Below are 23,813 nucleotides of genomic sequence, written 5' to 3'. Positions count from 1 at the left end.
CAGACTTTATTTTTTCAACTGCATTCTGTGAGGAACCAGTATTTTCTTTACTCAACCACACGTTAAGGCGAGTGCAACAATGACATTCGTCTAAACATGACCCGTTTCAAAGATAGACATCTGTTCATCAGAGTATGACAAAATCTTTGCTTTTCCAAACGCCTTTTATTCCAAATCGTAGTCAGCAGTGGTGCAGTTATTATCTGTTAAAATGTAACCGCACCCCAGTTATATATTAACAGTATTTGTACATTCCACTGGTATTAAAACTAAATATACATATAAAACCCAATCACATCAGATAAAATCTTTTAAATCTTTTAATAATTAATAGGAATCTTGATAATACACATCAATAATGAAAGTGAAAGTTGACTTACAGAATAAAAGGAGATATCAACACAACATATTTAATATATCTAAGGTTTCTGGTCTATGGCTTCATTTTATGGAATTGGTGATCCCAACCACAACGATTCTAGTATTCCATACGAAATCCCTCAACAGACTTTAAATGTACTGAACAGATTTTATTATATACTTTAAGAAAAACTAAATATGTTTTACCAACAAAGCATGATAACATATTAGGTGGAAAGTCACAAGACTAAGACAGGAATATCACAGCACAAATTACTCACACCACCAGAGCTGGATGTGAGAGCAACATCTGCCATCGTCATCATCACACAACAACACCTTTCCCTCAGTCACACCTGATCCATCCTTCAGCTTCCAGTGAAGCATGACAAGACACAATATGACAGCAGATGTTCTGCTCTGTAGTGTGGCGCTGCATTTGCCTTCTGTGTAGCTACACGGCTGATAACGTCGCTGCACCGATCACACCGAGGGAAACACCTGCTTTGACAAAGCCACAATACGACACACACGTTGCTCATGCTGTATATCTGATAATCACTCCACTCCAGGCCGTTTCACCTGTCTTCACAGGTAAACACAAGCATTACAGCAAGAACATAGCAGGGAACAACCTGCCAACAAATAAACTGAATCTCTGTGATTTATATTATTGCAAATCTAATATTCATTCACATAACCTGTGTCCACAAATGACAGAACTTTTTAAAACTGATGAATTTATAAGAATAAAGGGGATAATAAAGTCCTCCGTCATCCCCAGAACCTGCCATGCCCACATGATGTAACATAGACAGATTACTACTTTTATCTTCGATTAGACAACAGCTCTCGTCTGTGGGCTCTGAGCCCAATTGTTCATTGACTACAGCGGAAATGTACTGCCTGATCCCTAATTATAGACAACTTGTCTCACCCCTGCTCACCTCAACTCAGTAACACCATGCTGTCCAACACAGGAAATCCCTTACCATCTTCTTAGCCAGCTTAATTTTTTTGCTCTGTATAAAAGTCAGACCTTCTAAAAATGGCATGTTACATTAGCCATATCATTTTAAATCACAGCCTCCAGACTGAATATATAGTTTGGCTTTTTTCCCTATCCCCTTTATGCTCTATTAAATAGTCTCCTTGTGTTCTGGTGGAGCCTTTATAAACCCTTTACATCACGTATCAATGTCCAGTACGCCCTGGAGTCATTTCAACTGTAGGCTGCTGAAGGGCGCAGTGGGTAGCCATGATAATCTACTTAAGTGTAGGACCAACAGACACAGGCGTGGCACGTGGGTGAGAAATATACTTACGGCATTTCTTAGAAGTTCCTCTGGCATCTGAACAACTTTGTAAAAATAATTCAATAAGCCTATGAGGAAAGCACCTGATCTGCACCAGAACCACACTTTTTTTTTTGCAGGACATTAAAACACTAAACAGAATTTAACACCATGTTAAACAGGATATACTCTTAAATTGCATGAAGTATAAAGCTCCCTTGCAAACTATACTGTAAGAATCTGCTGCCATTTCATTGATGATTAAGCACCTGAAGTTGTACTCCTTGTTTATTCCTACAAAACTAAGTAAACTAAAAAAAGTGGCCTTGAGTAAAAGCTCGGCCAACTGGTACTTTTTTTCATTTAGATTACAAGTTAAAACAAACAATCTCTGAGTTTACTTGGCAGGGAGCCTATTGGCCATAACCACTCACAACTGGTTCAAGAACAGAAAATTTCCATTACAACGATGCCACAAATACATGTGTATCTGTGATAAGGCTGCAATAGCAAACTGTGCAACATAGCTGTTTGGTAAGATACCACACAGGGCACACCGTAAATACCCTGCCCCCTGTTTCAGCACGTTGTGAAACTAGCGGTCTCATATTTAGTCTCGTATTTATGCTGTTGCTGAACTTCTGATGAGATCATGTTGGCATCCACATCGGCTGCTTGACCACAAAAAGAAAAGCCACTTCAAGAAGAGTGAGAGGGTACTGAGGCTAACGCGTCGTTGGAGGGGTTTCTACATTGCATGACAGCAGTTCAAATACTGGAAGTAAACAATAACACGCTCCGAGTTCCTCGACAGTTTATATTTTTTTTTTAACCGGACACTTGAAGGCCTCAGCTCCAGCAGAACAAATGAGAGACAGCTGCTCTTTCCAGTTCCTGCTTACAGTTCACTAGCTAGCTTGGAGCTAGCAGAAATGCTAACAAGTCTACAAATAGCCAGCCGTTTAAGGTTAGAGTTAAAATATTGAGGTAAAATAGAGGTGAAATATTGTAAAATATTGTTGCACAACTGAACAGTAATTTAGCAATACAGTAACTCATTTTGTTAATTTCCCAGGATGACAGGCTGAGCTATAAAATGCTAACCGCTAAAAAAAGAAAAAAGCTAGCTTAATACCCTGCACACTAGCCAAGTAAAGTTAGGCTGATGTCTCCACTCCGCATGACGTGCTGTTCACTGTACAGCTGGTATAACGCGCACACATGTCCCGGCTCACCTCTGTGCCAATATAAATACATAGAGCTAGCCTTCTTTCAAACACGGCTACTACCCCAGGAAGTAGACGGAGCTAGCTCGTTAGCCAGTCAAAGTGATAGCCACCTAGCTTTGCTTTCTTCGCTACTTTATGACACGCTTACCATGAGAGAAGTTTCCCTTTTCATTTTTACAGTAGCCACAGCGGTACCCGTCATCCCCGCCGAAATATTCTACTATAGTGTAGGACTTATTTCCTGCCATGTCTTAATGTCCAGACAGTTGACAGCTGAGCTTGCCAGACCGGGCAAGTACTGCTGGAGACCAAGCCCCGCCCACCGCCAAGACGTCACCAACGCTGCTTTTAATGGAAGCGGGAAATCTGAGAGCTCTCTTAGGCGTTGATCTGTAATTTACCGGTAATGCATTCACGAAGAATGAACTGCACAGTTTACAGAAGTCTTCCATCATTGTGCAACAATTACTTGAGCTTTTTAGTTTCCCCTTGTTAAATAATAATAACATTTTAAAATACAATACTGGAACATCCGAATGTTAACTATACTTTATATTACAATGGTTAAATAGAGAAGTAACTGAAATATCCCAAGTGAAATGAAGCAACACATTCACAGAGATTATTGTTGAGGTTTTTCAGTATTGACAGATAACACACAAATTCAGGTTTAAAGAACTGTACAGCATATTTATTAAATTATCCGTGAAAAGAGAAAGGACAGCAAAATAAACCTGCATCGAGATTCTGCACAAACAACAGTAAATTACAAAAAAAAAAAAAAAGACCAAGGGAGAGTTTGAATGTAGAAAAATAAATTAGAAAAATCACAGCTGGGGCAATGATTTCTTTGTCTGCAGCTATAAAATATGACCTTGCAGTGGAAAGAGCTTTGTCCATGTCAACATTAAGCCTCACTTTCTTTTTAGCACAATACAGTTCTCTCAGCAACAACCAGTCAATTTTTCAGGAGAGTGGGATGTATTTAAAAACAAACTGATTCACAGGTTTAGGCACGAAACCAGGGACTTGGTTGTCTGATAAAAGTAGCCTCCATTCTGCATGAAAGTGGATTTATACAGGTGATGAAGCAGCAGCTAATAAGCTGAAACGCCACTGGCAGACACAACCCTGCTATCTTGACTCCGGTTGATGGCTTGTTTTTTGGGCACCTAACTAAAACTCCCTTGGGGAATAGGGATGTTTTCATGAAGGTATTTCATACTGCCTTGCTCAGAAAAGTCAGCTACTGTGTGTCCCTCCCCTCGTAGGACCCATTTGGTGGTCAGAAGTCCCTCCAAACCCACCGGACCTCTGGCATGTATCCGTGCTGTACTGATACCAACTTCAGCTCCTGCAAAATAAGTAGTGGAAAATTAGTGCTTCACCACACAAGATGAAGGATGCAGATCATACCGTATTAAAAAGTTAAAATCATATTTGATTTGTACATACCTAAGCCGAAGCGGTAGCCATCTGCAAAGCGAGAACTGGAGTTCCAGAATACACAGGCGCTGTCCACCTGCTGCAGAAACTGTTCTGCCGTCTCTTCATTCTCTGTGACGATGACATCGGTGTGGGAGCTGCCATATTTGTGGATGTGATCCACGGCGTCCTGCATGCTGTCTACCACCTCGATGCAGCACTCCAGGTCCCCGTACTCCGTCCTGAGAGACTTCACCTCAGATGGGCTGAAAGTCAAATAGGATGCAAACTTTGGGCCTGCATGAATCTTTACCTGAGAGAAGATAACACCAACAACGATCAGTTAAAAGAACACTGAAATGTACTTTGGCCTTAATTAAGTGCCATACTCTCACTCAATAAAGTTTGTTTCCATTTGTAGATACTCAACTGAGTATAACTCTCTATGTAATAGAGTGGGTTTCTTACTTCTTCTGTTCTCAGCATGTCAATGATTTGGTCGAACATAGGAGAACGCAGCAAATCTCTGTGAATAAGGAGTGTCTCCATGGCATTGCAGGCTGCAGGGTAGTCACATTTGGAGTCTCTGACTAGAAAGAAACAGTGCGTAAATTCATTCTGCAGCTCTGGGTTACACCAGGAAGTTATTAACCACAGCTTCACATATAAATGCAATTAAAACTTAGTGTATTTAGACAAAAGCAAAGCTTATCCAGTTCTACACCATGCATAATACTTAATCAATTAAAACTCAATCATATTAAAAAGAATGGCACAGATGCTTTGAACATACCAATATCAATAGCTTTGTCTATGCTGGCATCGCTGTCTATGTAGACGTGGCAGACACCCTCACTGTGGCCCAACACAGGGATGCCCTTAGCCGCCCTCTGGATGTCCCGCACCAGCTGGGACGAACCCCTTGGAATGATCAGGTCAATCATCTTGTCCAGTCTGCACAGATCCTCGACTTCCTCACGAGTGCTCACCTACGTGACAAAACACATGTTTGTCCATCATCACCTTGACAATAAATATAAAGAATACTACGATCACAGGGACCCTTAATTCCTATTAACCTAATATTTAGATAAAGTCAGATTTTCAGTCTCACCAGTTGAATAGCATCTGCCACTCCATGAATTGAAAGCGCTTCCTGAGTGAGTTGGTGTAAAATTTTATTAGTGTTGGCGGCTTCTTTGCCCCCCTTCAGGAGCAAAGCGTTTCCACTGGCGATTGCTAGCGCTGACACCTGCAACACGATATTTAATACATGAGTCTTAGTCTCCAATTTAATTGTGATCAGATTCAAAAGAACATCGCGACAGTCCCACCTGTGGGAGACAGTCAGGACGCGATTCAAAGATGACCAGCAGGACGCCGATGGGGACAGTGATCTGTTCCAGCTCCAGGTTGTTGGCCACCCTGGTTCTCCTCAGCACACGTCCCACGCTGTCCCTGGAGGACACGGCGAGCTGACGCAGGCCGATGGCAAGGCTGTTCAGCTTTGCAGTTGACAGACTCAGACGGTTGATCAGAGGCTGTGAGAAACGACCTACGAGGAAAAATAATAAACAAAAAATGATGACAATCCAATACTCTAACCTACTCGTTATGATATGCTGCCGTTATAGGGCACAGAATGAAACCTGCCAATTTGCAATTAGTACCAATTTAAAGACCTTCTTAATAAAAGTGGAAGTGCTACAGGTGAAAGACAATGGCATCTGAGTCACACAGCCTTATGCAGCTGTGGATTAATGTGTTCAGTGTGTTTTCTCTTCTATACCTGATGATGTCGCTATCTCCATGTCTTTCTTGTTGGCACTAAGAATCTCATCTTTCTTCTCTGTAAGCAGCTCAGCCAGACAGCAGATTATCTCTCCTCTCTGAAAAAACCCCCACCAAAATCAAGTGTCAGTGTTCACAAGTAATTATGATATAATATTTGCAGAGTGAGGATAAAGATCCCTCATCTGGTCCAATTTACATCAAGTCAGGAAGTCAATATTGAGGTTGATATAGCGTACTAGGGCGACTTAACCTAAACAAACAGATAAATGAAAACCTATTGAATTAAACATTTTTTCTGTACTGTGTCAATGAGGTGGCTTCTACTGTTATCAAGGCAAAAACCAATTAGAAACTACAAGAACCTCTTAATATACTATCAGCATTTAAAACTCTGCTTTAGTTAGCCAGACTACACTAATAGGCAGTGTAGACTTGTGCGTTAAGCTGACACAGAGGCTACAGCGATAACACAATTTTCAAATTGATTGTTTTGGATCAATAAAGAATCTGTATGGCCAAGATACAGACATTTGTATGACTTGTGTTTGGCGAAATTTAGCCGTAATTTCTGCGAAAGTTTCAGTCGCCATTCTTGAAAATGTACCAAGAAGTAGAAACAAAAATGAACCCGACTGGCAAAAAAAGAGACAGCGCCGACTAGCATTTGGGAGGTGGTGTTACAGAGTGAGCCAGACTGATGAGCACACAAGTATAAATGACTCGACGTAGGCTACGTGTGTAGGTCCTTGCGTTTAGATCTCGCAGCACCATATAAGCACCTTTAGGGAAGAAGAGGCTGACCTGTTCAGGGAGCAGGGAGGCCAGAGTCCTGCCTGCATGTCGGGCCATCTCCGTCTGCTGCTCCACCGTTGGACCTGAAGGCGTCAAATCGTTGCACATCAAATATTAAAAAAAAAAACAAAAAACAAACAGAACCACAGCAAGAGTGTAAGATATACTTTCCAGACGGTTTTGCACTGTACCTGCAGGTTTCACTTCAGAGAAGAAGGTGCCAACTTTCTTCCCTTCCACAATGTCTGTTATCACATGGCCCGTGACTTTAGGGTATGTGCCGTTGGCGATGACGACGGAGGTCCCACCCTGCAGTGCCCAGAGGGCTGCTTTCACCTGATTCACAAAACATGAATGAGTACAATGCAACTTTTTCATTAACTAACCAGCTCTGTCCTGTGTGCATTCTGTGATAAAATATTGTGTGTCACGCTGACCTTGGCTTCCATGCCACCAATACCGACTCTGGACTTTGTGCCATACGTGATTGACTGCTGGTCTCCAGGATAGAATATATCAATAAGCTTGGCATCATCTGTTCCTGGGGGACTGTCATACAAACCTGTGAAGGGTATTATTTAACTTTTTAGTCCTTCAAAGAATTCACGTTGATTAAGATATTGTTTGATTAAGAAATATAGGAAAAGATATATCAGGACATTTGTTTTACATTATGATTGAATACATTAAATGACATTATCAACGTGAAATAAAGTTCAGAAAAAGAAAGAAAAGAAAGTAAACTAAAGCAAATAATATCAGATTAGTACCTTCAACATCAGACAGGGCGATAAGAAGGTCCACTTTCATTTCAACAGCCAGCCGTGCAGCCAAGCTGTCATTATCTTTGATGCTTATTACCTGAAAGACAAACAGAAAATTCATTCATCTTCTCTAAATGCTTGTCCTGTGAAGGGTCGCGGGGGGGCTGGAGCCTATCCCAGCTGTCATCGGGTACACCCTGGACAGGTTGCCAGTCTGTCGCTGGCCTCACACAGAGAGACAGACAACCCTTCACACTCACACCTACGGCCGATTTAGAATCACCAATTAATCTAACCAGCATGTCTTTGGACAGTGGGAGGAAGCTGAAATACCCGGAGATTAGAGTAATATCTTATCAGTTGCTGCCATGTATCAAAAGCCTCCCAGCCCCATACTTGAGAAAAAAATATATTTTCACCTCTTTCCAAACAAAGATATGACATGCAGACGAAATAAAACAAACACAACATGTCCAAGAAATTAGCTGATAACAAGGGTGGACTGAAAGGTGAAAAGAGCTTCCCAATTATGCGCCACATCTAGCATTCGCTCAGCACGCCCACCACACGGTACCTACGTTTACCCCCTGCAGGTCACTGTTGGGAACAGGGGGCGGAACAACTGCATCGTTGGTGTTAATGATGGGGACGATGTTCATCCGCAGCAGCTCATGCAGAGTGCTGTTCAGGTTGCGACGCTTCTGCTCGTCATGGAAATCTAGGTTGGTGACCAGAATCTGCAGCAGTGGACAGAAACGCAAAGTATTAAGAGACGCTACTTACTATATACACTTATTTGTTGTCTGCATTTTAATCTCTAAGAAGAGTCGGGTACATACCTGTGCAGTGCAGATGCTGTACTGGGTGAACATGGCCTCGTACAAGGCCATCAGACCGCTCTGTCCAGCAGCTGCACACGCCCTTGCCTCCAAAACTGGTACTGACTGAAAAACAGAGAGGTTTCACTAATGTAGATTTAAAATCTAGGGATCAATATCGCTGCTGATTTCCAGAGCACATTTGACTCCAATTCACAAAGTTGTGATTTCAAAACTAAATTTCTTAGTTTTGATGGATATTTCCACAAAACAGTCAATGGTTTTACAGATTTGTGGCATTTCCACAATACTATATCTCTAGATGAATCTTGCATATGGGTTTGCTATTGTCCGGCTCTTCTGTACTTTTTAAATTCAAGCTGCTGCAGGAAATGGCGTTTATTTTTCTTAATCGATCCGAGGAATTTTGCTTTAAAATGAAGATTCATTTGAATAGGAAAATTGATCGTTTCAAACCCAGACCTGCCCAGCGTGTGTGTGTATTACTCACCATGTCTTTGAGCTGGTTCTGTCCAGAATGCAAGGCTTGCCTGACACTCTGGGACAGCAATATTTCATGTCTCAGTCGCTGTTTCCCAAATGCCACTGCACCACTCGTAACAATCATCATCTCCCTTCCTTGGTTCTGCAGCATGGCCACCTGACAGGACGCAAATACAACGACATTCAAGTCCTTCTTTTACAACCAAGGTCACTCGTCGGAAGAGGTAGTTTCTAACTCATAATGCACACAATATTATGGTCACACAGACATCATCAACAGAGTTCCCTTGTCTTTATCAACAATATTACCTGCTCTACTATCGAGGCCAGCCGCCCCAGCGACAGACCGCACTCATCTCCACGGGTAACCACGGCACTACCCAGCTTCACTACAATGCGTTTGGCCCGCTTCAGCTCACTGCGGTGGGCGAAAGACTTCCCATGGGGACGTGGGAGGGAGACTGCAGGGAATGAAACAAATCGCATTTCAATACATGTCGGCACATAACAAAAGAACATGACAGAATACAAAGAGATAGTGAGAATCATGTCAGTTTCAGGTATGATGAACGAGCCGGTTGTTTCACTTACACTTAGCCTGGGAAAACGCTCTGATGGAGACTGGGCAGGCATACGACTGCCGGACTCTGGATGGCAGGCGAGAACACAAGGCCAGCCTGGCAAACATGGCACTGACACCTGAGGACCACTGAGATGAACACACAAAACCAGTGCCAGGTCACTCTAACACTGAAACAACCTCATCTGAGATAAGCAGCCTTGATGTGTCATAAACAGACTGTAGCTATGGTTGGCCGTCAACATAAGGGATTTAAAATTAACTAAGAGCCTCACTGGAAAAGTTGATAACACCATATGTAATATAACTTGAACTTGACCTACTGAAGACATTGTTTACATAAAGTTAGCTTAGAAGAGTTGCTAGATTAAATATGTGCCATTCACACAAACATACTCAAATATATACGAATTAAATGTAGGTTGCAAGTTAGTTAATCAGACTATAGTAGCATATTGTCCAGAGCTACTCTGTCAAAGCGTGCAAGAAGCTAGCTAACGTTAGCTAGCTTTAGCTTTAGCTACTATGAGCTAACTCGCCTAGCAGCTGGTTTCGATATTAACGGACGGAACTAGTGTTTCAATAAATGACTCACCTGACTATGTGGATATGTAGAAAATCAACCACAGCTACGCTTGGTGGTGTGGTGCAAAGAGGAGACACGTAGTCAGTCTGACTGGCCGTCCCTCGGTGCCACATCCACAGCACACGTTGTTTGGGAAGTGCCGAGAAGTAGAGCCATTCACGAAGGACGTGTACGTAGATTACCCGGATACGTCAATGTCGCGAACCGGCAGCTACGTCTTGACGTACGCAGTACGCCGTACGTAGTACAGTAGTACAGTAGTTCTGATTCCGACAATGGGAAACGTAAGAATAAAACTACACATGAACAGTTTATATTTGACATCAGTACTAGTTTATGTTTAAGAATAAAAATCACGAATTAAGACAATAATTACATACATGTAACCGCAAATAATCCTACATACTTTGTATAATACCCAAATAAATATTACATTTATTTTATAATCACAAAACTACTGACAAAAACACCGATATATCTGCAGAATTAACAAATATGTAAAGTTGAAGCATAATTGTTAAGATATTTATAATTTATAACGTCACATATTTGTCAATAATGAAAACTGTAACATATTGATAACAAATTATGAATTTTCCTGGTAATTTAAGTTGTAGTAAACACTGAATTTGATGTTGTTTGCAAGTTTCTGGCCTTTAAAATGGTAAAATAAGTTGAAATATTAAGAGACAGAGCTACACTAAAAAAGCTAAAAACAAAATAAATAAATAAATAAAGTTTAAAAGGTGTTCCCTAAGTTTAAATTGTTTTATCACACTAATGTTCCCAAAGTCGATAATTTCACACTAAACTGACCTCATTTTGTTTCATTAAAGTTTAAATGGTTTGGACAACTAATTAGTAATTTAATTCCCATAATCCCAACTGATGAAAGCATATAGCACTCAGTTGTGTGTGGTCTCCTGAGAGTCAATAGTTTGAAACAGCTCCTGGAAGGTATCAACTCATCTTTAGTAACCGGACACTGAGCGGCACTAGTGGCGTGTGCATGCCAGGAGAGGCCTCTGAAACATTAATGAGCAGGAAGGCCAGGAGCACGGCACACACTGAGCCGTCATAACAGCTGCGAGCAGAGCCATGGGGACCGTTGAGGAAACTTTGAAGTGTCCCGTCTGCCAGGATTTCTTCACAGAGCCTGTGACGCTCCAGTGCGGACATGACTTCTGCCTCACCTGCATCCAGGCCGTCTGGGAAACAGATGTGTCTAACGAGGGTCCTTTCTTCTGCCCAGAGTGTCAGATATTTCTACCGTCCGACATCACTCTGGAGATAAACGCTGACCTTCAAAGCAGAGTAAATGACTTCACTTCTAACAGGTCCTCAGCACCAGAGCTACAGAGAACAACTCCAAGCAGTGCGGCCAAATCATCTTCTACTGTCCACTGCGACCATTGCATAGAGACACCATCAGTGGCCGTGAGGACCTGTCTGACCTGCGATGCCTCACTGTGCCAGGCTCACGCCCTGCTGCACCAGCAGAGATCTGCTCTGAGGGAGCACACAGTGGTGGAGGTGACCAGCGATCCGCTGTCTCTGAAGTGCAGGGAGCACCGCGATGAGCTTAAGCTCTTCTGCATGGAAGAAAAGGTCCCTGTGTGCTGTTTGTGTGTGCTGGTTGGCACGCACAAGCACCACAAGGCATCTCAACTACATGAAGCCAGTGCAGAATTCAAAGTGAATGTTGTTATTTTACATTTCTCACAAATTGCATAAGTATTTCTTTATTTCTCTATTGTAGTATTTATTTCCTATAGGCTTGTTGTGTTTCTGTCGTAGAGTATGCTGGAGACCACCTTGAGCAAGTTGCTGAAGAGGAGAAGTGAAGCGGAACATGCCATCGAGGACTTGGAGTCACTGTATACACAAACAGTGGTACAATCAATGTGAATTCAGCCTTTTTAATGATCACGTTTTTTAATTCTCAGAGTTTCCTCTTGTATGCATAACAGTGAATTTGTTCCCTAGAAGTCTGCTGCAGACTTCAGAGAGCGAATCTCAGACAAGTACAGCAGAATCCGTGTGGTGCTAGATGGCGATGAGCGTCTGATGATGCAGATAATAGACGCGGAGGAGGCCTACATGACCGAGTGGCTGGAGGCCCAGAGGAGCATCATGGAGGCTCAGATTAAAGAGATAGACAGACTGAGAGCCTCCAGAAAATCACTCCTGCAGGAAATGAATGACCTGCGATTCCTACAGGTAGTTTTATCATTATGTTGGTTTGATGTTGTACAAATGCAGATAAAATGTTGCCTGCAGTTGTACTGTGTCCAGTAACACATCACCTGTTTATTCTGAACAGCAAATCACATCACAGAATCTTTGGTGAGTATATTGTGGACTGCTGCAAAACAAAATAGCTCCTGTGGGACGTTAATCCTCTCTACTCTGTCAGTCACTCGACTTTTTATTTCTGTTTTGATTGTAGTGATCCTTTGGATATTGCACCAGTCCAGGATGTTGACAGGGATCTGTGTGACCCTGAGAAGCTGAGGACAGTAGAAAGGCTGGTGGATGACCTATCTGTAGCTCTGTCCCAACACTTTCCACGAACGTGGTCATGTTAGTAAAGAATCCAATGTTTTGTAATCAAAAAACAACCCCCACTATCTATACAACAGCGTAGTAAGGGCTATTCTTTATTTGCAGATCTAAGTTCTCCTGCTTTGGACTCGAAAACAGCCCATCCAAAATTGGAAATAACCCAAGACAGAAAACAAGTGTACTGGAGACGCCAGCCTGTCGGCAAAGGGCCAAGCCCTCAACCGTATGACTCCCAGTACAGTGTTCTGGCTCAAGAGAGTTTTACAAATGGCCAGCACTACTGGGAGGTCATTGTCCAGGACAAACCCTTCTGGATGATAGGAGTGACCACTGGGTCAGTCGTTGAAAAAAGTAGTCTAGGCAAGAGTTCCTCCAACCTGGGCGTGAGCAACACATCTTGGTGCATCTACCACGGAGATGGACAGTACCTGGCGTGCCACGATACACAGGAGAAGCAGCTGTCTGTGGCAAAGAGAGTCAGAAAGCTGGGCATACATGCAAATCTCCAGAAGGGGGAGCTGTCATTCTACGACGCTGACGCCATGACCCTGCTTCACTCTTTCTGTGTACAGTGCACAGAGCCTCTCTACCCCATGTTCAACCCTTGCATTGACATGAATGGAGTGAACAGGCAGCCTCTTACCTTGTTTTGGATTAAGGACCCGTGGGATTGGAATGCAGATGGAGGTAAAGAGTAAAATCACAAGACAATGACTCTTGTGAACACAAAATCATTCAATTTTTACATGAGATTACACGATGGGGCTGTCCACCACGCTTTAAAAGATGTTTGCTTGTCAAAATTGCATGAAAATCACCACTTTTCATGCCAGGAATTGTTCCAGATATAACAGAAAGTATGATTGGGCAATATAGCAACAATACCTCTGTAATACGGAGTTAAGATTATATTACTATTTATGTTATTGTGCTGCTGTAATCCTGTAGAAACCTGTCAATTATGAAAAGTCAATAATCATTTGTATATTACCCTTTCAGTATCTGCAGTTGTCATGTACAGTAATGCACTGCAATTACATTCTATATTAAAGTCTGTCTGTTTGTTCTGCAGCTCAGCAGCTCTCATGTTTGACTTGATATAGTTTGGGGAGTAAATGACCCGTGTGTAAACTACGGGCTCGTTCTTTGTGCAACTGTCCCTTCGGCTCACCGGACCATGTAGGACATGCACGCCTACGGTCTCACATGTCAGTGGCCCCACAGAGCCGTTGCCCTGCAGCAAACTATACACGCATTGAGGTCAAATAACATGAGCGGTAACATCATTGTGTTTCTGAAAGGGGAGAACTAACGCTCTGATTTACACAATCATCTGCGCAACATGCTTTTCCTTTGAAAACTTAAGATACTTCCTGAAGAGAACACTGTCTGAGAGTCTATATTCACCTCACTGAGAAAATATGACCTTTTAAGTTTAACAATAACGCTTGTTGTATACTGGTTTAATAAAGTTATGTTGATAAAAACCAAGAAAGAGACCAGGAAGAACCATCATTGACGCATATGACTACATTTCCCCGATAAAAGACGGTGTTTTTATTGTTAGCATCTTTCGTTTGCTTACATTCATCAGAAATAAAACCACTGAAACAGACTGTGCAGTATTGTTTTTTTCTGTTGGCCTGACTAGATAAAAGCATATTATATGACAGTTTAATTACATTTTTAGAAAGCTTGTATTAAATTAAAACAGACTGAACAATGATGTTGGAGACCTCAAGAAACGCCCTTGGCTACACTGGCCGGTTGATGAGTAACAGAAAGGAAATGTTTAAGGAATTGCTCCTTCAGTCTTTGACTTGATCCAGTCCAGATAGTGAGTGACCCGTGTGTAGACCCCGGGCTTGTTCTTCCTCCCACACTGGTCACCCCAACTCACCAGGCCATATACAACAGATGTGCTGTTTTGCTGACATGTCAGTGGTCCTCCAGAGTCACCCTGAAACAAGAGGAAATGGCTGACTTATGCAAGACCCCAGAATATCGTGTCCTGATATTTTAAAGTTATCTTTGCTTTACTAACCTGGCAGGCATCCACCCCTCCCTGCAGGTGGCCAGCACATAACATGCCAGAGTCCAACGAATCGCCATATATTTTGCGTTCCGAGCATTTTTCCTGGCTGATCAGAAGTACCTTGGCATTCAGCAGGTGGTTGGAACCATAGTCAGCTTCGGCAATAAGAAGGGAACAACATTATCAGATGCGTTGTCAGTAAAGTCAGTGGTTGTATGCTAGGAAAAATCAAGCTGTACAGGGTTCATTTAATGACAGGACGTTCAACACTGGAGTGGCTCTGAAACGAAGCAAAACATCTGCAAGAATATGAACATCTTTTTTTGCGGCAGAGGCGGCAGAGGCGGCCTTACGTACAATCCTCAGTGGCACCCCATCCAGAAATGGTACACTGCGTCCCATCAGGCAGTGGCGCATCTGGCAGACAGGCTGTCTTCACAAACTGGGTCTCATTGGCACAAGTATCGCCAGTCCCTTTGAGCTTCAGTACGGCTTTGGAAAAGCAGAGCCGAAATATTAAATGATGCATTTCCCATGCTTGTATTTTCATTAGCTTAAGTAGGCTTCATGGACTAGCAATATTGAAGATTTTGTCGGCCATAATGTCATTGAGAATCACTCTTTTAGACCATAAATTGAAATCTTGCAGGTGATATTGATATAGCTTCCTTTTTTGAATTAAGTAGAGATAGTTGTGACTTTGCAGTACCTATGTCGTTGTGCACAGCCTCAGGAGTATCCCTGTAGTTCTCATGTACAATGGCCTTTTCAACTCCTATGACTTGAGATGAGGCATCTAACTTGTCCAGCGTCAAACCTCCCATCGTAACCTGCAAGTCCTTGTTCGGTTCGCTGTGCAAAGGCAAACAACATAGTTAAAGAGTGTGTCAGCATACATGAGCTACACCATAATTAGTCAAAATTTGCAGTCTTTATTACAGTTTCCTTACACGCAGTGACCAGCCGTCAATACCCAACAAGCTGCGATAAGAACTCCTCCACAGGTGTGTTTGAATGGCTCATTGGAGCCCTGTGGTTTAACTTGCACAGACACCTGCCAGGGTATAGCTCCTGGTGTGACTTTCAGACCCCCATAAATTCGGCTAACGGCCTTTTTTGGTTGAGGCTTACCACAGCTGCGAAACTGTCGTGGTGGAGCGGTGGGGGTGAGAGGGGCTTGGGAAGGTGTAGGAGTAAGTGAAGAAGGAGAAGGTGAAGAAGAAGAAGGTGGAGAAGGAGAAGGTGACGAAGAAGGTGGAGAAGGAGAAGGCGGAGAAGGAGAAGGTGACGAAGAAGGTGGAGAAGGAGAAGGTGGAGAAGGTGGAGAAGGAGAAGGTGGAGAAGCAGAAGAAGGTGGAGAAGGTTGAGAAGGCTGTGGAATCCTAGTGGGTGGTGGCGCACTAGTCGGTTGAGTTACTGTTGGCGGCACGTCTGAGAACACAAAAAGATATTACAACTGTTTCGTTGACCGCATTCATAATTGGAAAGATGCCTGTAGCTTTAAAGCTGACCTGTTGGATCAGGACATTCAGTCACATCACAGTAGTCCCACCGCAACTTGCGGCCTCTTCTGTAGAAACACCAGGGCATCGAAGCTCCGTCTGGGTTTCTGCATGATAGAAAATGGGTGACTGAGTGACCTCTTGTGGATGTTGTCAGCAGTTTGGACACTTGTAGAAAAAATTATTTCCTCCTGACCTGCAGAAGTTGTGATGGCCAAGTCCATCCTCATCCTCGAAGTCATCGAAGGGATCAACCCCTTTGTCCAGGAGGAAGTGAGAGTTCCAGTAGAGGCACTCCATGCCATCCTCTGTCTCACTCACGTTGCCGCGATATGACTCTCCATCATCCACATAGCAGTCATCTGGGCCTAAGAAATAAATTGTACTTAGTCAGCATATGAGTTATGAGGATGTGCATGATGGGCCGGTAGCAAGAGGACAATAATGTGTATTACTTACTAACGTGGCAGTAACGCCCTCTGAATCCTGGAGGACACTGGCAGTCAAAGTCGTCACCATCCCTGGTGCAGGTGCCACCGTTTTTACATGGATTGGGCTCACACACGGCAGCTATGGATAAAAGAAGTACACAGCAGTACTGTAAAAACATGTGGCAACTACTATACAAATACTACTTTTTTCATTGTTTTTGACTATAAGTACATGCCCCCAGTTTGTCTAGGAGCCAGCCATATTGCCCTGTTTTTGACGGGTGTGGAAATGCGATAGCCCTCCACCAGAATGGGGTGTGGACAACAGCATCGCATATAAAGCTACCGACATAAAAAAAAAACAAAAAAAGAAAACAAGCTCATTTGGAACGTGGCTAGAAACAAGAGTATACAGGTGTAGTACAAGCTGCAAGGTATTTTTAGCTTATACTTATAACACACACATGTGAGACTTATATTAACTTGTTAAAAAGAGGAACAGTACGGGACCTTTAATGGAAACATTAAAAGTCTTATTTTAATGAATGAATAGTCCTTACCTCTTCTGCAGTCTGGGGGCTGGAAAGGCACCTTGCATTTACACTCATAGAACGGGGGACTGTTTGTCAGCACACACTCACCACGCCCACATCTACCTCTCTTACAAACTTTTGGACCTGAGACAATAACACAACAAAGGCACGTCTTTTAGCATTCATTCACTTTCGCTCATTTCATATCGGACGGTGGATAAAAGGGCATTTTCGTCAAACCTTTCTCGCATGTTTTCCCCTTGAACGGCTTGGGGCAGTCACATTTGAATTTTCCCTTGCCTTTCGCCTTACACACGCCATTGTTTTCGCAAGGGTTTGGGTCGCATTGGCCTGAGGAATAGATGGATGGGAACATACTGTAGTGTTTAAATTGCAGCTTTATCCATGTGATGAAAAAAAAAAAAGAAAACCTGACATTAGACAGAGTGGCATGAACAGTTAGACGTGAATGTTAGCTCTTGTGCCCTCACCCCGTGGCTCTAGAAGTTCCAAAAGCCAGTCTGGAGGGCCATCGTCGTCTTCATCATCATCGGCACCTGCCTCTAGGAGCTCAAAGAAGATGTCTAAAACAGCATTTTTTTTCCCATTAGATTGTCTTCCTCTCTTCGAATACAAAATTTCAAATACTGTTCAAGTCAAATACGTAAACACACCTTCAAGTATGTCCTTAACCTTCGGTTTCTTTTTCCCACGCATTTCATGTCCGTGATGATGATGTTTATGTTTATGTTTGTCTTTTTTTTTTTTCAGCTGCACAAAAAATCATCACAGTTAAGTGCACCAATAAATTGCAATGAGAAATATGTCACATGCCACAGCTTTGTAGGTTTGTTGTTGACACTGCACAGCGTTTTTGTGTTCCTCTGCAAATTGCATGATCAGAAATTGCGACGTTGTAAATTGGAGAAAACAAATTTGCTTATTTGAAATGTTGCAAAGCCGTATAATATATATATAGTGAATACATACTTCTGCTGGTATGAGGAGCGCCGCTAAGAAGAGGCAAAACAGGAGGAGCTTTAGGTTCATGATGGCAGCGGAACGGTGGACATCCAGACGAGTAAGATGATAGTGTGCCGTGTGGCTTTTCTAAACATTTGTGTAGGTGCACCGTCCTTTGAACCATGAGACCTCTCTGGCACTCCTCCCTAATGTTGAGTCAGTGATATTGACTATCACCCCACTCTCAGCTGCATTAATAGTGGTATAGGACAAAACTAAAGACACTGTTCACGTTGCCGCACACAAATAAACAACAAATTAAAGGTGCAAAATTGAGGCCGCTGTCTCTGCTACTCTTGAAATATATATATATATGTATATATTCCTACATTGGAAAGAGATTTAATTATTTTATTAAAATAGGCTAAGTATACACAGATGCAACACAAAAGCTCAGAGAGCATATTTGCGTAGAGCACAATGTTTGTATGAACGTGGACTTTGAATTCACACAGACCGGGTACATCTCAGGATAAATTACTTCTTTTTAGGTCATTAAAAAGAAAGAAACTTGATTATTTGAACAGCAATATCAATACCATCACGTGTGAGCCAGCATTGAAACATGTTGTGACCTCAAGTGAGTGTGAGAATTTTTAAACTTGCTACTTTAGTTTAAAATGGTCAGCACAGGGTTTGATGATCCTCGCGAGCGGGGGTTCATGTTGCCTGCAAAGTACCTGCGTGTTTATCTGAATGTACACAAACACCAAACACAGGCACTGGAATAAATGTGTAACGTTCTTTGTGAGTGGCCTTGGATTCTCGGTATGAATCTGGATTGCCTGAAATGCATTTCCTACTGGTTCAGCATGAACTAGCTATTTAAAAAGTAACCTTTGTAAAGGGTTGGTTGGTTGTCAGGCTTTAGCTCAGGGCTTTACTACTGGTCAGTAAAACTTCAACAAATACTTACATGAATGAGTCTTCTGGGAAATATTTGCAGACCGCCTGGTCCAAAATATATTTATAAACCGCTTTCTCTTGGAAACCCTTTAGTATAATTAAAGGACTGCCAACATGGTTGCAATGCTGAAAAGATAAATACCTACCCTTCTGACTTGTAACAGATCTATAAAGCATCGGTATTCCTACAGACTGGTCTTCCTTAGATTTTTGTGAGTCAGTATTTTTGCTTGTCTAGTCCAACAGCTTAACATTCTCTAAACAGAGTAGCACCAGATTTTGACATTCATGTTCCCCCACTTTGTGTACATTGTCATAGAGCTGCCAGTAGGGCTGCTGCTCTAGTAACTGGTGCAATATTAGAAAGTAGTGTCTGAGAAGCTAATCAGAGATCACACTTGAAGCGTTACAGATTACAATAGGTTTTGCATTCTTTCCGTTGTGGTCATGACCAGGACACAGCGCCAGGTGGAGGCAGTTCGAGAAGGTTCCTGCACAGAAGCAGAACAGGGGCGTCATCTTGTCCGCCTCAAGGAACGTCACCAACCCCGCAGGGAAGCTGCACAGGACGCCAATCCGACAGAAGAGTTTTGTGAAAGGCAGCTGATGTGGCACCCCTGCGTGCCAGGCCGTATACTCCCCGTCAAAGAACTCCACGCACCAGGACTCGGGCCCGCGGCCCAGCCAGCAGTCCTCAGTCGTGCCTTTGCGGGAAATAGTGGGGTATGTCACACCAAGCTCCCAGTAAGTCTTCCCAGTCACGTCGATCTCCCAGTAATGGCGACCAAAGCTGAAGCCTTCCGAACTTATAACGTTAAGGGTGGTGTCAAAGCGTCCAGGGTGGTCAGGAAGCTGCTGCCAGGTGTCTGTGTAGGTGGCACTGTCGCCTTGGGAAGAGATGATGAGCTTTGGGTGGGCTGTCTCCGGATCCAGGGACACGTCGCTGGAATCTGGAGGCACACATTTAACATTTCTAAACTCAACATTGGAAAATTGTGATTACAGGCATTGCAGAAATAGCGTATGAACTGACAGCTGTTGAGGAGCTTCTTCATTATGGGTGTCTGTGAGTTAATAAGCAGGAGCATGTTGTTGGTGAGGCTGAGGATCTGCTCAGCTTTGGCTTCATCCAGGCTCACACTGCTGGGGTCCGTTGTGTTCAGCAAATCAATCACTCTGCGGGAGAACATACAAAGCGAAATCTCTTTTTGGCGCACAGCTTCATCTGATGCATATTATAATAACTACTATTACTAACATAATTATGATTTGACACCATACCTGTCCACAGTCTCTGTGTCTTCCGGCTCAGAGTATGAAAAGAAAGACTTAGAGAAAAGCAGAACAAAATGGTAAAAGTTTTATATTTCATTACACAGTGTTTACCATGAATTAGGACAACATGACATGTCAAACCACATTTTGTCCACTGTCTACTTTATCACCATTGTATCGGGCTCTGTGTCGGCGGTCTGCTCCAGCGCCAAAGTGAGTCTGGCCAGGTCCTGCTCTATCTCTTGGATGAAAGAGCAGTTCCTCTCCATGAGTCCATCCAAAGCAGAGATAGCGGCCCGCTCCTCCATCTCCAGGTGGGACAGGGTAATCCTGAGGTCCTCGTCCAGGACAGTCTTGATCTCCTGATATTTCTGTATGATACTCTCCCTTATCACTGAGGATTTTTTCTGAGTCGGGCATAAACATTGATCAAATAATTATACTGTCTGATCAAAGGTGTAACTACAGTATCAGAATTAGTTTTTGTGTGAGATCTTTAAAGTGGATGTCACAGCGTACAGTACATACCATGACCATATATGACACTGACTAGTCAGAACCAAACTTACTGTGATTTCTGATTGGCGTGCTGCCAGTTTCTTCAGTCTGTATTTCACTGCATCTCTTTGCTTCTTTAGACACTCTTGATGCTTTTCTAATGTCTCCTGTAGAAAAGGTTGCACACACATTCAGCATGTCTCAATTCAGCCCCAGCATACATATATATATATATATATGTATATATATATACACACACACACATATATATATATATATGGATATATTGTCAAACTATTTGCAGTGAAGTGCCGCTGCAGAAGCAGAAGCAGTTCATTATATGGATAGCAACAAGCGGACACTGACTGGTGGAGTGCGCTTCTTGTTGCCTTTCTTTTCAAGGATGTATTAAAAGGCAAATGCCATATTTCATTGATTTGTTTATATACACATATTTAAGAGGCATTGTAAGAGATGGAGAGGATCAAAAGCGTCACTCTATGCAGATGATTTACTTCTGTATTTATCAGTCATCTTGGCAAACTATGTCACGTGTGCCCCATTCTGGCTGTATCTGGTGTTTAGTCTCCTGTACTTACCCTCCCAGAAGCAGAGGAAGATTGTTTTGAGGCAATCAATTCTCAGGAGGATAATGAAATCTCAGGAGGAGAATTGATTGCGTCCTCAAATAATTGTGTCCACAGCCATGCACATTTTCTTTTCCAACAATAAATTCCCCATCTGTGACTGAATGAGGCCACAATGCAGCTCTGAGAAGCATGCACTGTTCAAGTCATGCATTACCCAGTCAATTTCCTAAAAGGAGAATAGATTTGCTGTTCTGGCATAAGAAAAATACTGTCATGTTTGTGGTTTTTGTTTATTTATGATTTTTATATCATGCTTTGTACCGTCATTGGCTATTTTCCAAAGCAGGTCATGGTTTCTGTGTTATTAAAGAGCTTTGACCTTCACAGTGCAGAATGATATAGGTGCAGTGAAACGCTATTTCAGTTCTCCCACCAACGGTGGAAATTCCTATATGATAACCCTAAATCCAAGTCTAAAATGTGTGTATAGAGCGCTTTGGTTTGGAAGTCAGTATCCAACTTACACAAGTGATAATTAAAAACCAAATAGTGCAAATACAAGTAATTCTTTGTTTTGGGCCATAGTTATACTTTCACTGCGGGGATAACCCAAAACTAGCACAATCTTTGTGCAAAGTTCTCTGGATGATGCCGCAATGTTCAGGAAAAAAGCATCAAAGTTTCTCTACAGGTGTTGTGCACATAAGTAAATTTATTTTTTGTTAAATCCTTGTTTCAAGCATTAAGGACGTTGCTGCAGGTGTCTCCACTTTCCAGATGAAATGTGTTTTAACAGTACTGAGGCACAGTCTAAAATCAAGTATTTGAAATATATACATTATCTACTGTACATATTTGAAGTAAGACAAAAGTAAAAGTTAGGGATCACGCCATGTGTCAGTGTTTGTGTAGATCACTGGCATCTGATTGGTCCCACGAAAGTCAACCAGTCCTCAGATGACTTCACATCCCCGTGTTACATCACCTACTCTCTGTGTTTATTAGTGAGATTCAAAGAAGGAAAACAATGAACAGAAAAGAGGCGGTGGGTACCTTTGGTATAGCAGAGGATCATTGTGGTTCATGGTGATTTAAAGCTTTATTGGCTTAGATTTCAATACAACAAATGGCAGTGTGGGTTTTCATTTATAAAACAGTACTTTCAAATACAGTTGCTTCTTACATTAGGGGGGGTTTTTAGCGGTATCTGTCAAATAAGTTACGTTTGATGTGGCAATAAAATATATATTAAGATTTGTACTTCCAATACATGTAAAGGGAACGTGTCTGCCCGTGTTTATGAGAGCCTGAGAAGAGAGACATTGTTTTCTATTTTTTTTTTTTTTTTGTCAGGGTCAGATGAATGTGTGCAGTAGCCAGGAAAAAGAGAACGGTGATATGTAGGTGCTTGGATGATTAATCTCCATGTAGATCCGGTAAAACAGTTGATGGGTCCGCTGACTGCTTTGCCAGTGTTTTTTTTTTTTTAAGTTCTTTTTTTTTTTATTCAAAGACTCACTGAGCCAATTCTTGCAAACTTTGGACTAAAACTGTTTCAGCCCAAGCGAAGGAAAGCTGACACATGTTCAAGCTACAAGCATGGACATTTTTCATAATGGCGCCATGAGGTTCTACTGTACTTACAAAGTTCCACAGGAATCAACAGCAACGAAGAGTAGGAAGAAACGAGCAAGAAAGAAAGGAAAAGCAGTTCCACTCGACAGCAAAGCAAGAAGTAAAACAAGCGCAGTCGAACCAAACAACATGACCCTATTTATCATTCATTCTTTGTCATTTTTGAACATGGAAGAGATTCCCCATTTATTGGTTCCTGTGCGAGTCTAACTGGACAAATCTTTCAGTTCATAGTCTCGGGAAGCGTCAGAGCAAAGAGTCCATTTCACGGCTTCCTTGATTATGTCAGGATAAAACAAAAGAATCCAGAAGAAAAAGGAAATCAACCAAAAAAGAAAAACCTACATCTAGATTACAGTTGTCGTGTGCTATCTGAATGAATGTACAGAATATGCATGCTGCTCTGAGCGCTAGAAGAGCTTGGCCTTCTTTTTCATGTCGTTGCGTTTCCACAGGGGAAGCCTGTCAAACTCCTGGATCTCCATTCCAAAGATGTCAAAGAACGTTTCGGGCGCTAAGTGGCGCTAGAATTGAGAACAAAGGTGGAGAAAACAAAGGAGGGGAGGGTGGGGGTGGAGGGGGGTGTGTTCTCGGTTAGCACCAAAGCCATAAAAAGGGTCACTGCAAAAATGACAAGAAGCAATGGGTACTGCACGTTCCTTGCTACAGTTAC

General features: G+C 42.4%; 5 protein-coding genes across 7 annotated transcripts in view; 1 reads left to right on the top strand and 4 right to left on the bottom strand.

The window, feature by feature from the left end:
• The window catches only part of ate1 (arginyltransferase 1), a 49,149-nt gene extending 45,718 nt beyond the window's left edge, over positions 1-3,431 (bottom strand). For all 3 annotated transcript variants that reach the window (XM_084561798.1, XM_084561799.1, XM_084561800.1), the window contains exon 1: positions 3,033-3,431. In XM_084561798.1, the coding sequence (XP_084417924.1) occupies positions 3,033-3,132 (100 nt within the window). In that variant the 5' untranslated portion in view covers positions 3,133-3,431. The remainder of the gene's footprint in view (positions 1-3,032) is intronic.
• Positions 3,432-3,553: 122 nt separating this feature from the next.
• On the bottom strand, positions 3,554-10,384 carry LOC311500411 (delta-1-pyrroline-5-carboxylate synthase-like). Its single transcript, XM_084561797.1, has 17 exons — positions 10,157-10,384; positions 9,573-9,690; positions 9,291-9,442; positions 8,989-9,138; positions 8,499-8,603; positions 8,238-8,396; positions 7,666-7,756; positions 7,333-7,457; positions 7,087-7,231; positions 6,905-6,978; positions 6,099-6,198; positions 5,644-5,864; positions 5,424-5,561; positions 5,103-5,298; positions 4,778-4,899; positions 4,340-4,622; positions 3,554-4,238 (listed from the first exon to the last, which is right to left on the bottom strand). The coding sequence occupies exons 2-17, from the start codon at positions 9,667-9,669 to the stop codon at positions 4,057-4,059; spliced, it is 2,340 nt and encodes a 779-aa protein (XP_084417923.1). The 5' UTR covers positions 9,670-9,690; positions 10,157-10,384; the 3' UTR covers positions 3,554-4,056.
• An 827-nt stretch (positions 10,385-11,211) lies between these two features.
• LOC311500017 (E3 ubiquitin-protein ligase TRIM39) lies at positions 11,212-13,410 on the top strand (the record flags this gene model as incomplete). The annotated part of the gene is made up of 6 exons (XM_084561195.1): positions 11,212-11,842; positions 11,945-12,040; positions 12,134-12,367; positions 12,471-12,493; positions 12,597-12,730; positions 12,818-13,410. Exons 1-6 carry the CDS (start codon positions 11,246-11,248, stop codon positions 13,408-13,410), a joined length of 1,677 nt encoding a protein of 558 aa, XP_084417321.1. The 5' UTR covers positions 11,212-11,245.
• Positions 13,411-13,622: 212 nt separating this feature from the next.
• LOC311500016 (hyaluronan-binding protein 2-like) lies at positions 13,623-17,635 on the bottom strand. The gene is made up of 10 exons (XM_084561194.1): positions 17,454-17,635; positions 17,241-17,357; positions 16,709-16,819; positions 16,446-16,617; positions 16,259-16,356; positions 15,698-15,923; positions 15,457-15,599; positions 15,105-15,239; positions 14,757-14,902; positions 13,623-14,672 (listed from the first exon to the last, which is right to left on the bottom strand). The coding sequence occupies exons 1-10, from the start codon at positions 17,587-17,589 to the stop codon at positions 14,505-14,507; spliced, it is 1,452 nt and encodes a 483-aa protein (XP_084417320.1). The 5' UTR covers positions 17,590-17,635; the 3' UTR covers positions 13,623-14,504.
• Positions 17,636-19,402: 1,767 nt separating this feature from the next.
• LOC311500186 (putative E3 ubiquitin-protein ligase TRIML1) lies at positions 19,403-21,182 on the bottom strand. The gene is made up of 5 exons (XM_084561429.1): positions 20,987-21,182; positions 20,588-20,824; positions 20,424-20,470; positions 20,176-20,318; positions 19,403-20,092 (listed from the first exon to the last, which is right to left on the bottom strand). The coding sequence occupies exons 1-5, from the start codon at positions 21,104-21,106 to the stop codon at positions 19,524-19,526; spliced, it is 1,116 nt and encodes a 371-aa protein (XP_084417555.1). The 5' UTR covers positions 21,107-21,182; the 3' UTR covers positions 19,403-19,523.
• Positions 21,183-23,813: the final 2,631 nt, after the last annotated feature.

The sequence above is a fragment of the Chelon labrosus genome (assembly GCF_963514085.1).
Source record: "Chelon labrosus genome assembly, chromosome: 15".
NCBI lineage: Eukaryota > Metazoa > Chordata > Actinopteri > Mugiliformes > Mugilidae > Chelon > Chelon labrosus.
This window is presented reverse-complemented; position numbering and strand designations above follow the sequence as displayed.

Coding starts and splice junctions, on each gene's coding strand:
- LOC311500016 (XM_084561194.1), bottom strand. CDS start 17,589: ATGTTCCCATCCATCTATTCCTCAGGCCAATGCGACCCAAACCCTTGC. Junction 16,820..17,240: donor GCCCCCAGACTGCAGAAGAG/GTAAGGACTATT, acceptor TTTTATCCATAG/CTGCCGTGTGTGAGCCCAAT. Junction 15,240..15,456: donor GGCTGTGCACAACGACATAG/GTACTGCAAAGT, acceptor GCTTTTCCAAAG/CCGTACTGAAGCTCAAAGGG.
- LOC311500411 (XM_084561797.1), bottom strand. CDS start 9,669: ATGTTTGCCAGGCTGGCCTTGTGTTCTCGCCTGCCATCCAGAGTCCGG. Junction 8,604..8,988: donor AGAACCAGCTCAAAGACATG/GTGAGTAATACA, acceptor TCTGTTTTTCAG/TCAGTACCAGTTTTGGAGGC. Junction 8,397..8,498: donor ACAGCATCTGCACTGCACAG/GTATGTACCCGA, acceptor CCACTGCTGCAG/ATTCTGGTCACCAACCTAGA.
- LOC311500186 (XM_084561429.1), bottom strand. CDS start 21,106: ATGTGTGTGCAACCTTTTCTACAGGAGACATTAGAAAAGCATCAAGAG. Junction 20,471..20,587: donor ACACAGAGCCCGATACAATG/GTGATAAAGTAG, acceptor CTTTTCTCTAAG/TCTTTCTTTTCATACTCTGA. Junction 20,093..20,175: donor GAAGAAGCTCCTCAACAGCT/GTCAGTTCATAC, acceptor GTGTGCCTCCAG/ATTCCAGCGACGTGTCCCTG.